The sequence below is a fragment of the Numenius arquata genome, chromosome 11 (genome assembly GCF_964106895.1).
Source record: "Numenius arquata chromosome 11, bNumArq3.hap1.1, whole genome shotgun sequence".
In the NCBI taxonomy this organism is placed as follows: Eukaryota; Metazoa; Chordata; class Aves; order Charadriiformes; family Scolopacidae; genus Numenius; species Numenius arquata.
The window spans coordinates 37017131-37032503 of record NC_133586.1 but is presented as its reverse complement, the minus strand read 5'-3'; the positions used below and the strand labels follow the sequence as shown (position 1 = coordinate 37032503).

At 47.4% G+C, this 15373-nt stretch overlaps 1 protein-coding gene across 5 annotated transcripts in view; it reads left to right on the top strand.

The window, feature by feature from the left end:
* CYFIP2 (cytoplasmic FMR1 interacting protein 2) overlaps positions 1-15373 on the top strand; it is a 44679-nt gene that overhangs the window by 8401 nt on the left and 20905 nt on the right. For 4 of the 5 annotated variants that reach the window (XM_074156668.1, XM_074156667.1, XM_074156669.1 and 1 more), the window contains 14 exons: positions 475-579; positions 3719-3810; positions 6779-6896; positions 7737-7856; positions 8465-8590; positions 9604-9770; positions 10059-10206; positions 10545-10698; positions 11246-11402; positions 12134-12230; positions 12791-12867; positions 13632-13740; positions 14088-14207; positions 14878-15077. In XM_074156668.1, coding sequence (XP_074012769.1) covers positions 475-579; positions 3719-3810; positions 6779-6896; positions 7737-7856; positions 8465-8590; positions 9604-9770; positions 10059-10206; positions 10545-10698; positions 11246-11402; positions 12134-12230; positions 12791-12867; positions 13632-13740; positions 14088-14207; positions 14878-15077 — 1790 coding nt within the window. The remainder of the gene's footprint in view (positions 1-474; positions 580-3718; positions 3811-6778; positions 6897-7736; positions 7857-8464; positions 8591-9603; positions 9771-10058; positions 10207-10544; positions 10699-11245; positions 11403-12133; positions 12231-12790; positions 12868-13631; positions 13741-14087; positions 14208-14877; positions 15078-15373) is intronic. The other variant, XM_074156665.1, reaches the window with a different exon arrangement.

Here is a 15373-nt window from a genome sequence, read left to right as displayed (position 1 = left end):
TGATTGCAGCCACTATTACCATAAGAACTTCATTACCACGGTATGAGTCAACTAAGGTTCTTCGAAGGATAATGTGGGTAGTTTGAATATCTGTAATGATTTGTACTGAATTAAAGGGGAAAAAGAATCAATCCAGGAGAATATTTTAAATGTTTTCAATTCTTCTGTGGGAGTAAATGTTCGCCTTTGGGTGGAGAAGCCTTTTGGGTTGTTGTTATGTGCGAGAGAGGAGGAACAATTTACCAGAATGAGTGTCATGTGTTTTTGCACAGAAAACAGAAGCAATCCATCAATGTGTCCTCTGTCTACCGTGTACATCTTCCAGATGTGTGTACGTTTTATACAGTCTTCTCGTGAGTGTCAGGTGGTACAAGAGCCTGAAATGATCTTTTCTTATGCTAAGTGATGGAGAACTGTCTTGACTTGTGCTGCTGACTTCCCGCTAATGAAACCTAGCCTTTCTGTCTTCTCCAGGTGATGGGGTTTGGCCTGTATCTCATGGATGGGAATGTCAGCAACATCTACAAGTTGGACGCCAAGAAGAGAATCAACCTTAGCAAAATAGACAAATTCTTCAAGGTCAGTGACCTGACTGGGTGAGGCTGGAGTTTATTGCAAACCACTGAATTAGCGACCTGTACCATTGCACGTGCTGCCAACAAAAAAAAAAAAAAACCAAAACCAAACCGCAAAAATCACTGCCAGGTCCAAAAACCTCAAAATGGTTGAGAAACTATCTGTGCTGAATGATGAGGAATGGGATTGCTGTGAGCGTGCGTGGGCACAGAGCTGCAGCACGGGTGAGACAAGCGATGCCGGCCCTGGGTGCCAGCGAGGCTATGGATGTGTGAGCGATGCCTGGGGCTGGCTCTGCTCCCACGCTGCTGGCGCTGGAGCCGGTGGGCGCTGAGGGCCCTGCATGCCCTTGCTGGGCAGCCAGCAGCTGCGTTTGCTTCCCGCCAAGGAGAAGGGAATGGTGACGGCACGTGGGATATCTGTTTTGTGGATGAGGGAACGGTGTGCCAGACTGACATCGCTTCTATCTCTTTGCACATTTTTGAGGCAGGTTTTGCAATCTCCTGAGGAGCACCGTGATTTCAGGCCACTGGCAAGCCTGGTTGGTTTGTTGAGGTCTGTGTGGGTGATGGTTGCACTCCCCTTTCCTCCAGTGAGCTGCTGAGCTGAGGAACAGGGGACACAGCTGGCCAGCCAATGTGTGAGCTGACAGTCTTATTTTGTGTATAAACCGTGCTCCCTGTAGGACAGAAAAAGCTTCTTGTGGAGCTTGTGTCGGCTGGGACATGGAGTTGCTCAGCCAGTTCCTCAAAGGGCTCACCCGGTAGTTTCATGAACCATTTTTGTCTTATCCGAGATCCAGGTTTTGGGGAAAGGCCCACGAGAACTGGATCCTCCCAGTGACAGAGTGGGAAGCAGCTGTGCAGCCTCCCTCTACCCATGCACATGTGCAGCCCAGTCCAGCCCTGGGCTGGTCCACAGCTGGAGGCCAGGCTGCATTGCCCCGGGCCACTCAGCACGAGAAAGGTTTGGGATAACCCTGTCTGCTTTCCCCCAAAAATCTGGTGTGTGTGAGGCACCAGCCAGCAGTAGCAGATGGAGAGGGCATCTGCAGCACTTGTTGGTGTAAATGGCACCTCCTTTCCATTGTGCACAGGCTGGGTCTAGGAGGCACCTCAGGTTTGGGGCAGGTCAGGTCTAGGGGGCATGGTGGGATCTGGCAAGGGACAAATGTATTGGCAGCAAAGAATAACAGTATAGCAGGAGAATAGCAGAATAACTTCCCAGATGGAGCAATTAGTTTTCTTTTAGAGCTACTGAGCTTCAGCATTCCTTCCAGAGTCCTTTTGCCTCCACTGTATTAATCTTTCTCCTGAGATGGAAAGATTAGTTTTTGTTACAAACATTTGCTCCACATCAGGGAAAATTAGATGATGATGATTTTGGGGGGCCACAGAGAACTTCTTCCCCATCACTCTTTCAGCACAGTGGATTCTCCCTGCCGCTTTACCCAGAGAGCTGCTGGGGAGCCTGAGAGAAGAGATCGGTCGTGGTGACAGGGTAGATGCCTCCCTGATTATTGTCCTGACTTGCAGTTTCTAGATGATGTGCTGGGTCTGCGCATAGGGAGGGAACGGGCTATCCCCTTAGCTGGTTCCATGAAAAGCTGGTGTACCAGCTGCTGCATCCTCACCCTGAGCGAGTGGGGGCCTATTTACCCCAATTTGCATCACCTCCTGGAGACAGCTCGGAGAGCAGGGCTGAAGAGCCGCATAGGGCACTGCAGACAGGTACCATAATCTCACAGACGGGGCGATAATGAGGTGGTTGAATACCCTCCAGTCACTGGGGAGACTGCTGCAGACTGCAGCTCTGCAAAGGTGATTTATCATGCTATCCCTCAGAGTCTTCCGAGCTTTCCCTCATTCAGCTTTGCTAATTCAACCGAATCTCAGTTTAAATCAAGCCCTCAGTGTAATCTGTAGAGTTTGGTCATCTTGGTGCATTCAAAGAGATTTGCTGTTCGTTGCAAAGGGCTGTGAGCCATTGGAGAATCAGGTAAAATATCTTCCGTTGCATGGAATAACTTTCTCCTTTCCAGCTTTTTTCCATTTGCACTCCTCCAACATCTGCTGTGGTCTCACCTAATCAGTTAAGTACCACTCCAGACTATCAGATCTCAATAAGAAAAGGCCAAATACTCCTCTTACTACATCTGCTTATTGCCTTCTGATTAAATTTCTAGTGGATTGACCAGGAATTTGAGTCGTGAAAATGAACTACCCCTTCATTTAAACCTTTTATGAAAGAGCCACCGGGAATCCCTGATGACAACATTACACATCCTCCGCACAAGTCAGACTGAGAGGAGAAACGTGATAATAGGACGGGGAATTTGCCACCATCTTCCCTGAATTTTTAGGCAAGGCTTCTGTAGCTGGGTGAAGTTGAAGCTTCATATTTTATTGAAGAAATGTCGGTAGCTCTGGGTTGAATTTTGTTTGCAGCTGGAAGGTTAGTGAAGCAGGGACCTGTCTGAGCTTGAGGTACATTCTGTGAACTTTGAATTTATTTCCCATCCAAATCCTCCTGAGACGTAAAGGGCGAGTAAAGCCATGTTATATTGCCTGTGTCTTTATCTTCGTGGAGAAGTTGTAAGACGCATCACTTGCAGCCGCAGTGCTAAAGTACAGGCTGAGTCCCTGGGGAAAGATGCCACCTCCCTGGGAGTCCAGGCAGCACAGCAGCCTACAGCTCCCCTCTGAAGGGAGCCGCAGCAGCTTGCTGCCAAAATACCAACCTGCTGGCTTTTCATCCCTCTGTTCTCTTGGAGGATTATGGTGGGATGCAATTAGCCCTGCCCAGGAATACGCTTTTCTCTTTTTGTTGTAAAAAGAGCCTGTCCTCTGTCCAGTTACAGCACTGAACCTTTCTGGCCATAACCAGCCTGGTATGGGTGAGTCCCAGGCTCCAGAGCACTCACAGGGAGTGATTTTCCTCGCACAAAAAGCCTTGTGATCGTTTTTGGTCGCTTCCTAGGTGTGAAATGACCCTGGGTCCAGGTTTGCACCTTGCTTTAAACAGCCTGACACTTTCCTTAGCTTCAGAGACACAGGATGCTGTTTCATAGTCCCTCGTGTTGCGCTGGGGCCACGGGCTCGCTCTCCGCCATGTTTCAACCATCTTTTGTTTTCTTTTCCAGCAGCTGCAGGTGGTTCCTTTATTCGGCGATATGCAGATAGAACTGGCCAGATACATTAAGACCAGTGCTCACTATGAGGAGAACAAATCCAAGTGAGTGCCTGCCATAATGTCTCTTGGCTTCTGTGTGTGTCCCAAAAAGCTGTGGGAGCCGCAACTCTCCGGCGTGCGTGAGGTCTGTGCACGGGTGCCCGTGTGTGTCCCTGTGAGGTGTGAGTCCTGGCGTGCCAGCTCCGTGTGCACGTGTGTTCCTCCCCATCCCTGCATGGGAAGCTGTCCTCGCCGGCCCCTGCGTGCGTGTGGGTGCAGAACCTCCGTGTTAACCGTACCCCCGTGCCCAGGCAGGGATCGGGCAATGCCTGTCCCTCCGCTCCTGCTGGCAAGGGCTGGGAGGGTGCTCGGTGGCCGGCAGCCAAGCGGGAAGGCGGCTGGCACCTGGATCGGGGACAGCCGCGGAGTGCTTGCGAGGTGTGTGAGTGCGAGCGGCGTGTTCCTGCTCTGGAGAGATTTTAATCCACGTTTTTCATCTCAGGGACAAAATCCTCCAGAGCATGAACACGGCAGCGGACCTCTCTGCAGTAGCCAGGGCATCTCCTCTAGCTCAGGCAGGTTTCGTGAAGAAGGGCAGCGGGAATGAGGGATGTGCCAGGGGCTCAGATGCACTGGAAATGAATAAATATATTGTGGGAGAAGGGCAGAAATGGAGTCTTTAACGGCGGTGCTCAGGAGTGGAAAGCACTGCTTCCCAGCCTGGGTTCACAGGCAGTTTGCTGCTCCCGTCAGGTGAATTTGCAGGCGTTGTTTCGGATCACACCAGGCGTGTGTGCAAAGCCCCACGTGTCTTTGTACTTTTGCATCGTGTTCAGTTATTGCTAGAAGGATCGGTGTTAGGTTTGGATATCCTCGGAACAGCATTTGCACCCACATGTAAGCAAAGACCACCTGAGCTGTGTCTGGCTGGAATTGCTGGTGGCAGCCAGGCTTTCACCATAGAATCATAGAATCATTGAGGTTGGAAGCGACCTTTAAGATCATCTAGTCCAACCATCAACCTAACTCTGATAAAAAACCAGAAGAAAACCATACAACCCCCCCACACACACATTACTAAACTATGTCTCTAAGCACGAAAGCCACCAGCACTGGCCACCAGTGAGTGGCCATTCACTTGTGGGACCATATCACATGGAAGTCAGATTTCTCCGGCGTCTGCGAGAAGCAGCCTAACTGAGCTGTGTCTTCAGCAGGACAGGAACTAACCTGCAGTCTCATCTCTCCGCTTCTGTTTGCTCGTCCCCTTCCACCCTGGAGCGTTGGGCTTTTCTGCCCACCACGTGGTTCACCCAGGAACGGCCCTCCCAAAGGCTGGTTGAAAAGTGCCGATTAAATGTCGACGAGAAATTTGAAAACAACGTGGCAAAATTTCACAAGCAAAAGGTTTTCAATTCAAATTGGAAAAAAAGAAAAAGAAAAAAAATCTACAAAATGTAAATTTAAAAAATATTTTCAAAAACTCACTTTAAATTTTAAATTTTATCCCAAACCATTCAGAAAGCACATTTCAACGAAACGCGTGTCAGCTGCATTCATTTTCCCATCTCAAAACCAAGGTAGCTCGTGGGCTGTTTACCCGTGCACAATTTTAATGTCTGTCTTGAAATCTGTCTGCCAGGTCTGTGTGCCGTACCTTACTAACCAATGTTTCTTCCTCACTCGCTTGCTTTCCCAGCAAATTGCATGGGACTCCCAACACTAACTCTGCCGAGGTGGTTCCATACAAATCCCCATTTATTACTAATAATGTTTTTGTCACTTTCTTTCCCTCCCTGTCTCCATGAAAGTGGAATTAATTGGTGTTTTTCCTGCATGGCGCTTTGTTTCTGCACTGTGGACTAGGTTGTGTGTGGCAGGGAGGGCTGGTGCAGCCCTGGCCATTCCTGCTAACCTGCCGATTGTCCGGTGGGAAGCACAGGACATTGGAACGGGTAAGAGTCGAGCGATGGGACTGTGGGAGGATGGATTTCGTAAGGGATGACATGGCCCAGCACTTCCAGGATCTTCTACCACCACAACTATTGGTAACAAGTGCCTCGCAGTTAACTGTAGGAGTACATCTTCATGTCTATGTCCATATCAGAGGCAGGTTTCTCACCTTCCTTTTGTACAGCCAATCTAGATTGGAGAAGATGACTATCTATCTTAAGATGGACAACTATTCAGAGGGGAAAAAATAGCAAATTCTGAACTTTTACACTGATGACAGAATAAGATATGAGGGTCTCGCTGACAGACATTTGCTTTCACGAAGCATTTTGGTGGAGCCGTTCTGGTTCTATGTCTGTGGCTAATACAGAATGGGGAAAGAGGAGATATGACTTCATATGACTGTGCCTTTGGAAGGGGAGTGCTGTCGCCTTTTAGGGCCCCATTTCACTGTTACACGGTACATGTGGCTCGATGCAAATGAAAATTTAGTTCATTCAGTCATATTCCGCTCATCATTTATACTCAGGGTTGTTTGCTGAGCGGGTAGTGTGAGCCAGAACCAAAAACGGAGTGGGAGGGATATTTTCTTGCTGGCCCCTTGCAGGGTCTTTCCCTTGCAGGAGAAGGCAGCGTGACCTAGCCCTTTCAGACCTGGAGGGATGATATTTAAGGGGATGATTATCTTTAGGTTTAGCAGAAAGGATGCAAATGATAATGATGCTCTGCAGTTCATCCTTCTTTGAAAGCTTTTCCAACGGTGGCCTGGCAAATGGCCACCTCTGTCCATGGGGGTAGGTGAGCCCCACATGGAGAGCAGCCTTCAGGGTGGATGGAGCAGAGATGTTCAGGCTGAAAGGTGAGGCAAGCAACCCCATCATGTTGTGTGAGATCGCCTCTGGAAGACCTCTCACACACCGAGGGAACATGACCAAGAAGACATAGTCTGACATTTGCCCTGAAGGTGGCATGTCTTGAGCATGTTGAAGAGAGAGCAGCTGAACACAAGGCTTTGTCCCTGGGGGTGTCTGAGTGGAGCCTCATGTCCTGTCCTTGAAACCTTTGCTTTTTTGCCCAGGTGGACATGCACTCAGAGCAGCATAAGTCCCCAGTACAACATCTGTGAGCAGATGGTCCAGATCCGAGATGACCACATCCGCTTCATCTCAGAGCTCGCCCGCTACAGCAACAGCGAGGTAAGCTCAGCGGGTAGTCACCATAATCAGGCTTGTTAGAGGCTGGGAGAAGATAAGTGTGGCAGGAGTATGGTCTGCCAAGGACATACAGTGAGGAGGGAGGAAGGAAACAAGTGGAACAAACTGCTTCTCGATCTAGGAAAAAAAAAGCAAGTTATGAAAGGCCCCTGCAAGTACAAAATTATATGCACTGGAATATCTACTGCAAAAGCTTCTGCTCTTTGACCACAGCTCGATAAAATAAGAAGCAGAAAATTTTTTGCAACTAAATGTTTATTATCAGCCAGGTGGCAGAACACCCATGACTTGTAAAGGGCTTCGAGGAAAATTCACGAGAGCATCTCTGTTCTTTTAATTACTGAATGTTGGAGCCCTCTCTGATGTGATTGTGACTGTTTTTTGCAGATGTCTGATCCTCATTCATCACTGTTAGTTTAATGAACCGTTAGCATTCTCAGCCTTTTTCTTCTTGGCATTTGTAAGTGCTTATTTGAACTTTAAATCAGTAAAGGACTCTCAAGGATTTCAGTAGTATTAGACCATCGCAAAGGAATAGGAAAGTGGAATGAAAACAGTCAGTTATTTGCTCTGAGGTGACAGGTCAGACTCATTTTTCTGCAGGAAATAAATTGGCTGCCTGGGTAAAAAGAGCCTTGCCAAGTTACACTCCTTGTCCTGAGGGGCCGCATATGCACTGCGCAATTTTAGCTTGATCCTAAGGTCATGGGGAATTCATTTCAGCTGGGATTTGAGAGAGAGATCTGTGGCTGCTGTTTGGCTCAGTGAAGCCTCTACAACAAGTTGCCGTGTCTAGCCCTGACGTGATGTGATGTTCTCCAGGTCGTCACAGGCTCAGGACTGGACAGCCAGAAATCAGATGAAGAGTACAGGGAGCTCTTTGATCTGGCTTTACGGGGACTGCAGCTGCTGTCCAAGTGGAGCGCCCACGTCATGGAAGTGGTGAGTGTGTAACGTCCTCCTCTTCCCAGGTGAGCATGGACATTTTAACATGGCACGTGACAAAGACTGTGGAAAGGTGAGCTTCCCTTCATGCCACGTAGCTTTAAGCCATTAACAAACACGCTAAGATCAGGCAGCTCGTGACCTGAACACCCTCTGTACCAAATGGAGAGAGTGAGCTTGATCATCCTGGACCTGAACCACCCTTTGCAGGTGCTGAGGTGTCCCCAGCAATGTTAAAGGGGGAGTGGGTGACTGGTCTCCTAACCTGAACATCTTGATTAAGTACTGAAAGCTCTTTAGAATGAACTTGGGTCTCAAGCAACTAAAACTGTAATTCAAATGATGAAAATTTTGACCACATCTCAACACAAGTCCATGGATGTCAAAAGCCCAATATGACTGGTAACCTCCCAGATAAAAAAAAAACTAATACTGAGTACAGTGATAATAAAGCCATGAAGAAGCACAAATTCCGCTCCCAAAGGAATGTCAAACAACTGTAGTAATGTCTAGGGAATGTTTTCCTGGCATAGGGCTGTCTTCAGTCTTTCCAGCCTGGCTTCTTACTCATTGCAATATTGACAGTATCCCTTTCCGTCTTGCAGTACTCTTGGAAGCTGGTTCATCCCACAGATAAATTCTGTAACAAGGATTGCCCAGGAACAGCAGAAGAGTATGAGAGAGCCACCCGGTACAACTACACCAGTGAAGAGAAGTTTGCCTTTGTGGAGGTAAGTGCCAACTGCACAAGAGGAAGAACCAGCCAGGGCTGGTTTCCTGTCCATGTTCCTTAAGCCTGGAGAAGGAGGGAAGGACATCTCACCATACTCAGCTGGTTCGTCATCCCTGTGGCCCACGATAAGGGATTAAGGGTTCCCACATCCCTGTGGCCCTTAATTTGCCCAGAACTAAGGGGGAAATCAAATTATTAGGAGCTCGTACTGGGATAGAAACACTGCACCAGTGCATGATGAGAGCAATTCTCCTCTTTTCTTCATCCTGCTCTTCTTATGCTGTGTTTGTGTGCTGGAGAAAGACAGGGGTGAATCCCTATGTTTTCTTAATATTGCTGTATTAAGCCTCTCCTGACCTTAAAAGGGGGTTCAGGGCTCCTGAAAAAAAAAGGGTGTGGGCTTGCAGATCAGCATGATCTGGAGTAAGATCAGGAGCTACGTTCATGCACTGTGCAAGCACAAGAGATCCTCAGCCGGTCCCCAGGACCCATCAGCTTTCAGTCTGGCTCTCTGTGGGCAGTGGGAATAGTCCTCTGACCCTGGCCGTGTGAGGCCCTCGCACCTTCATCTTGTCTTACACAGTCCAAGGTTGTTTGAATATTGCCTGAATTTTTGTGACTCCCTCCCTCCGGGGAATTGTCACTATACCCTTCTACAAGGAAGGCTGTGCCCTGGTGCAGCTGCAGGTCTGTGCAAGCCACGCAGCTGCACCCACGTGTGGAGCATGTGCCGTTTCCTGGAATTGTGCGTTATGAAAGATATCAAGAGATCAGGAGTGGAAACAGAGCCTGCCAAGGGATAGTTTCAAGAAACTGGTGGTGAAGAATGCTCTCCTCAACTTGTTGTGATCTGTAAAGCATCCAACACCAAAAAAATCAGCCATCTAATTACTGGACCTAAGTTACTTGAGCAGAATTAATTCAGTCCCAAATTCTCTTCATGTTGGATTTATGGACCTCTTCATACAATGGAAAAATAACAGACACATCTGGTTTTAATTTTTGCTTCAGGTTATTGCCATGATCAAAGGTCTGCAAGTGCTGATGGGCCGGATGGAGAGTGTCTTTAACCAAGCCATCCGCAACACTATCTATGCAGCCCTGCAGGACTTTGCCCAGGTGACCCTGCGAGAGCCGCTCAGGCAGGCGGTCAGGAAGAAGAAGAATGTTCTGATCAGGTCAGTCTGTCCTTCTTGAAAGTAATGCAAAGCCCATGTATTTATTTGTGTAACACATTTGTACTATATAAGCATGTGGCCCTGCGTACATCTCGGGGTACACAACCAGCCAACACATCTTGGCCAGCAGCTCTTTCAAAGGTAGCTTTTGGGCTTGACTCCCCCAATGTCAACAGTGTATGTCCCCACCTCAGATACTTTTCCTCCCCTATGTTCACAGCAGTGAACATTTTCATCTTTAATTGGAATCAAGTTTAAGCACTGCTTTCCCTCTCCCACCCACTCCAGTGTCCTTCAGGCAATTCGGAAGACGATCTGTGACTGGGAGGGAGGTCGAGAGCCTCCGAATGATCCATGCCTGAGAGGTGAGAAGGATCCTAAAGGTGGATTTGATATTAAAGTCCCACGACGAGCAGTAGGACCATCAAGTACGCAGGTATGTAAATCTCCATCTCCTGTGTAGGGAAGTAATGGCCTCACAGCCGTGTAGGACTCTCCCATCCAGTGGATAAGCAGCTGTTTCCTTTGTCTCTTCCACGAAGTTTTCACGCTCTTGTTTGTTAAATGTTGTTTTGGTGCCTAGTTTGTTGTATAGTTCCCAAAGTCCCCCTTTTTAGGGGTGTGATTATTTCTAGCTCGGAATGGTGGTGGCTTATGGATGCAGAGAGTAGTAGCCACCTGGGAGAAGTGTTATTTTTTGTTGCAGAACACCGTGGCTGTGTGTGGTAATGCCTCACTGGAGAGTGGTAACTGCATGTTAACTTTCTTCCAAAGCTTTACATGGTGCGGACCATGCTGGAGTCCCTCATAGCAGACAAGAGTGGCTCAAAGAAGACTCTGAGGAGCAGCTTGGATGGGCCGATAGTCTTGGCCATTGAGGAGTTCCATAAGCAGTCCTTCTTCTTCACCCACCTTCTCAACATCAGTGGTGAGGTTATGGCAGGGGGGAGGCTTGAATCCAACTCTTGCATGCTCAGATAGGCAAAGGTAGATCATCTTTGCTCCTCATTGACCAATGCAGAAGATTTTCCTTGATTTTTCCCAAATGTTCTACTTCTGGCTGGCACGGGTGTGTTTCTGGGTAATAGTCATTAAGTGAACAGGAAGGAGTCAGCAATAGTAAATAGCTACAAGTGGTAGTTTAGTTTTTAGGACTGGAGGTTTTTTTCCACCCCAGACAAACTTCTGAGCCAGTGGGCACAAAAGAAATCTTCCCGAATAGCTCTGAGCCATTGAAATCAAAAGGAGCTCTAGATCAAAAGGAATGATCCCTTCTTTCTTCTCCCACTGCAAAGTGCTCAGACAGCATGGACATGGTCTGGGTTTAAAAACAGACATTCCAGAAAAATGTTCCCTACCCAAAACCAGTCCAATGTGAGGCTACAGCAGCTGCCTCTTGTGCACTTCCCTCGCTGCTATCCCCATGGGGGTAACGTGGGTGCCCTCCCACCGGGGGGATCTCCTCTGCATTTCAGAAGCACTGCAGCAATGCTGCGACCTGTCCCAGCTCTGGTTTCGGGAGTTCTTCCTGGAGCTGACCATGGGCCGCCGCATCCAGTTCCCCATCGAAATGTCCATGCCCTGGATCCTCACGGACCATATTCTGGAAACCAAAGAACCCTCCATGATGGAGTAAGTGCTGATGGGCTGTCTTGGGACTGTGCATGTGCAGGGGCTTGGGATTTTGTTTTGGAGAAGGGTAGGCTGGTGATGAACAGTCTTTTTGACGTGGGAGGGAAAATAGATGTTTCTTGACTGGCTGTCACATGAATGTGTACTGAGTGAATACCTTGTTAGCAGACGCACATGGGCGGCTTCCTGGCACTGGCACGCACTTATGCATCAAAAAACAGCAGTTGGCAACTGCTATTTGGATGTGGGCACAACTTGATGGTGCTGTCATCTGCATGCAGCAGTCAGGCATCATGTGCAACCCAAGGGATGTGGGCCCTGGCTAAGGCACCTAAACACTTTTGTTTTTTATATACACAATAAATGATGAGAGGAATTGCTGTTATGCAAGTGTAATTATGTTCATAATATCTTCCTCATCAGGAAAACTTTGTTTTCCATTTTACAGCCATTATCAGAGCACTCTGTAGAGCAAGGGCAGGTTGAAAACTTTTTTAAGGGCAGAGAAAGAGCAAGCATTGATTGAACAAGTCACAGATAGCTCAAATCCAGATCTGTTCTAGCTGCTTCCAGCAGGACACAAGGAGCAAGAGAGAGGCTGGAGGGAATCGAAGTGATAGAAGTCAGAGAAAAGCCATTTTTTGCACCAAGCAGGGCATATGCACTAGCTGACGTTTATGATGATACACTCCATAGTTAATGTAAGACATGATCTGTCTTCTTGCCCTCAGGTATGTACTGTACCCCTTGGACCTCTACAATGACAGCGCATACTATGCCTTGACCAAGTTCAAAAAGCAGTTCCTATACGATGAAATTGAAGCTGAAGTAAGTTCTCTTCATCTTTATTGTATGGAAAGCACGCAGTGCGGTCACATTGCCCTGTTTGACAGTCCCACCCAGCAGTTCAGTGAATTCATCATAGGCATCTCCTGAAAAAAATATCCCATCAGACTGAGAAGTTTTCAAGAGATCAGGATTTCCAGAGCTGACTCTGCTGGTTAAGGGCTTCAGCTTAGCTGTATGCATGGGAAGCCATGGACACCAAAGGCTGTCAAGCACTGGGGGCATGGAAGAGTCTGTCTGATGGGCAGAGAGTTATGAGACATCAGAGGAAAATGAGAAACTTGAGATCCCTGAGGGAGAAGGATGACTGGGGATGGGGACCAGGACCTCTAAGATCATGCAGAAACTATAAGAGGGAAATGTAACTGCAATTTTCTGCTTACCTTTAGCACGTGAGAACTGCAGTGGAGTTTTTAGATAATGTGACATACATGTATGTATTAAATTAGAGCTCTGTGTTGAGTTGTATTATCTTGCATACGTAGGAAGGAGCTGCTCTGTGCTGGGTACACCCTCATGACGTCTTGTTTTTTCTCCCCCAGGTGAATTTGTGCTTTGATCAATTTGTGTACAAGCTGGCGGATCAGATCTTTGCCTATTATAAAGCAATGGCTGGCAGGTAGGAGAACCTGAACCTGACTGCTGATGATGACTGATGATATCACTGCATCCAAATTGCTGTTAACCAAAAGGTTCCCCTCAGGGAGTAGCTGCTTCAAGTAGGCATAACAAAATAGATCATCACTGTCCCACAGAGCTGGCTGTCCATGTCAGACCAGTGTAAACGGGGAAAATGAATTAATAGTGGCAAGGAGACATGGTTAAAAGTGAAAAATAATAATTGGCATCCTAAGTTGCTGTCTGAGTACAATTTGTGGGAGCAGCAGAAAAGCAAACTGAGCCTATTGAAGACAGATCCTTGCTTGACTTCTGTTTGTGTACCAGGCAGATAAGTGGAAGCCTCCCATCTCTTAAGAAACAGGAATATGCACTTGTCCTCATCCTAGTAAAGCAGCAGGATCTGGACAAGCTAGAAGGGTACTCAGTATCTTAAGTCACACATCAGAACAGCTGACTGTAGGACTTCTGCAGAGTCACTTGCTCCCTTGTGGGCATATGGGCCCTTTGTGACATCCCCTTCTTACCAATTTAAAGAACATGGATGAACTCCAGTGAAAATCCTTCTCTCACATCCCCAAAGGTGAACCAAGTATTCAGTGTAACACTGCAAGGAGTTTTGTCTCTAGATCACATCTGGCCTTAGAGAAGGACAGCAATCACCATCACCAACCAAATGTTCCCACAGCAGATCTTCAAGGAGGGAGCACACTAGTACCTGTCACTAGTGATATCTTTCAGCACAATCTTTTATCTTTTTCTCAGTGTTTTATTGGACAAACGTTTCCGGGCTGAATGTAAGAATTACGGGGTGATTATTCCATACCCACCATCCAACCGCTACGAAACACTGCTCAAGCAGAGGCATGTCCAGGTACCGTGCAAGCAGTAGGCTCCAGTACTCATAGCTCTTGGTCTACTATTCTTTTGTTGGTGGGTGGCATCCTAGTGCTGGGCTCAATTGAGGTTGATGCTGGAATGAGGAGGGTTGAACCTGTTTTTGACACACCGCACTCATGCATGGGATTCAAGGGGAAAATGAGTTACGTTCCACATTTCCCTCCTTCCCTCTTAAGTAATGGTAAACTCAAACAAGACCTTTGCATCGGCACTTTCACATTTAAGCAGATTTGGATGTTTGGTTTTAATTTGTGTCTGTTAAAAGAACATAAAGTACCTTTTCCCCATCTGTATATAACATGCAAATCTCTCTTTTCCCAGTTGCTGGGTAGATCAATTGACCTGAACAGGCTCATTACGCAGCGTATCTCAGCAGCAATGTACAAATCTTTGGACCAGGCCATTAGCCGCTTTGAGAGCGAGGACCTGACATCCATAGTGGTAAGAACTGTTATTGACTGAGGGTGTGAATAGAGAGAATAATACACTGCTGTGGATACACAGTCAACTGTCTTCTGCTTCAAGTCCCATCTACAGTAGGTTTCAGCCAGCCATGCATTCTCCTTTAAGCTGCTGAGTCTTCACTATTTCTACTTATGCATTGTTATTGGACCATTAAGTATCTGTGTAAGTCATAAGGTGACAGTCAGCAGTCATATTTTGCAGAGCTCATATAAGAGATTCCTGTAACCTGAGAGAAGGAAATCTCAGGTTTAATTCCCCCTGTGGATGAAGGTGGCTGAGACACTGTTTGTGTGTGTACAGGACTTGCTGCCTTCGATACATTACAGGAGCATCAGAGTCAAGTAGTGTAAAATTACCTCTTTCCACCTATGAAGGATTCTGACGTGAAAGCCAGACAGTGCTCAGTGGGGAACAAATTAATTTTGCTTCCTGCAGGTTTAGGAGATACTGGACCAGGACCCCTTGAGTGGAAGTGCAATTGGCCTCTGCCACTGAGTGAAACTGATGCCTTTAGCATTTGCTGCATCCTCACCTGGAAAGTTCTGTGTGGGTGTGGATATCATATCATTCCCCTGGCAATTAAATGAGCTGTTTCTATTGTCGTCTTGGTAATATGTTGCATTTGCTGTTGCTTTATGTGCCGCAGGAGCTGGAGTGGCTCTTGGAAATCAATCGCCTGACTCACAGGTTGCTGTGCAAGCACATGACTTTGGACAGCTTTGATGCCATGTTCCGGGAGGCCAACCACAACGTCTCCGCGCCCTATGGGCGCATCACCCTCCATGTCTTCTGGGAGCTCAACTTTGACTTTCTACCCAACTACTGCTACAATGGATCCACCAACAGGTGAGGAGGAAAAGCAAGGAAAAGGGGGCGCATAGAGACCCTGCTTTTCTTTCCAAAATGTCAAACCTGCCACATAAACTGAAGAACAATGCATATGAATTTTTCATTCCCTGTGGGATGCAACAGTTACAGTTCAAATGAAGTTAAAGCCCACCAGCTCCCTTTGGCCTTGAAAATGTTAGTAACAAATTCAAGCAACAGATTTGGACAGTGACTGCAAGCATCTGAGCTAGTTTGATTTAGAGGGTTGGTTTACGGAGCAGCAGAGCTGTGGTAGCTGCTCATATATGGGTTCC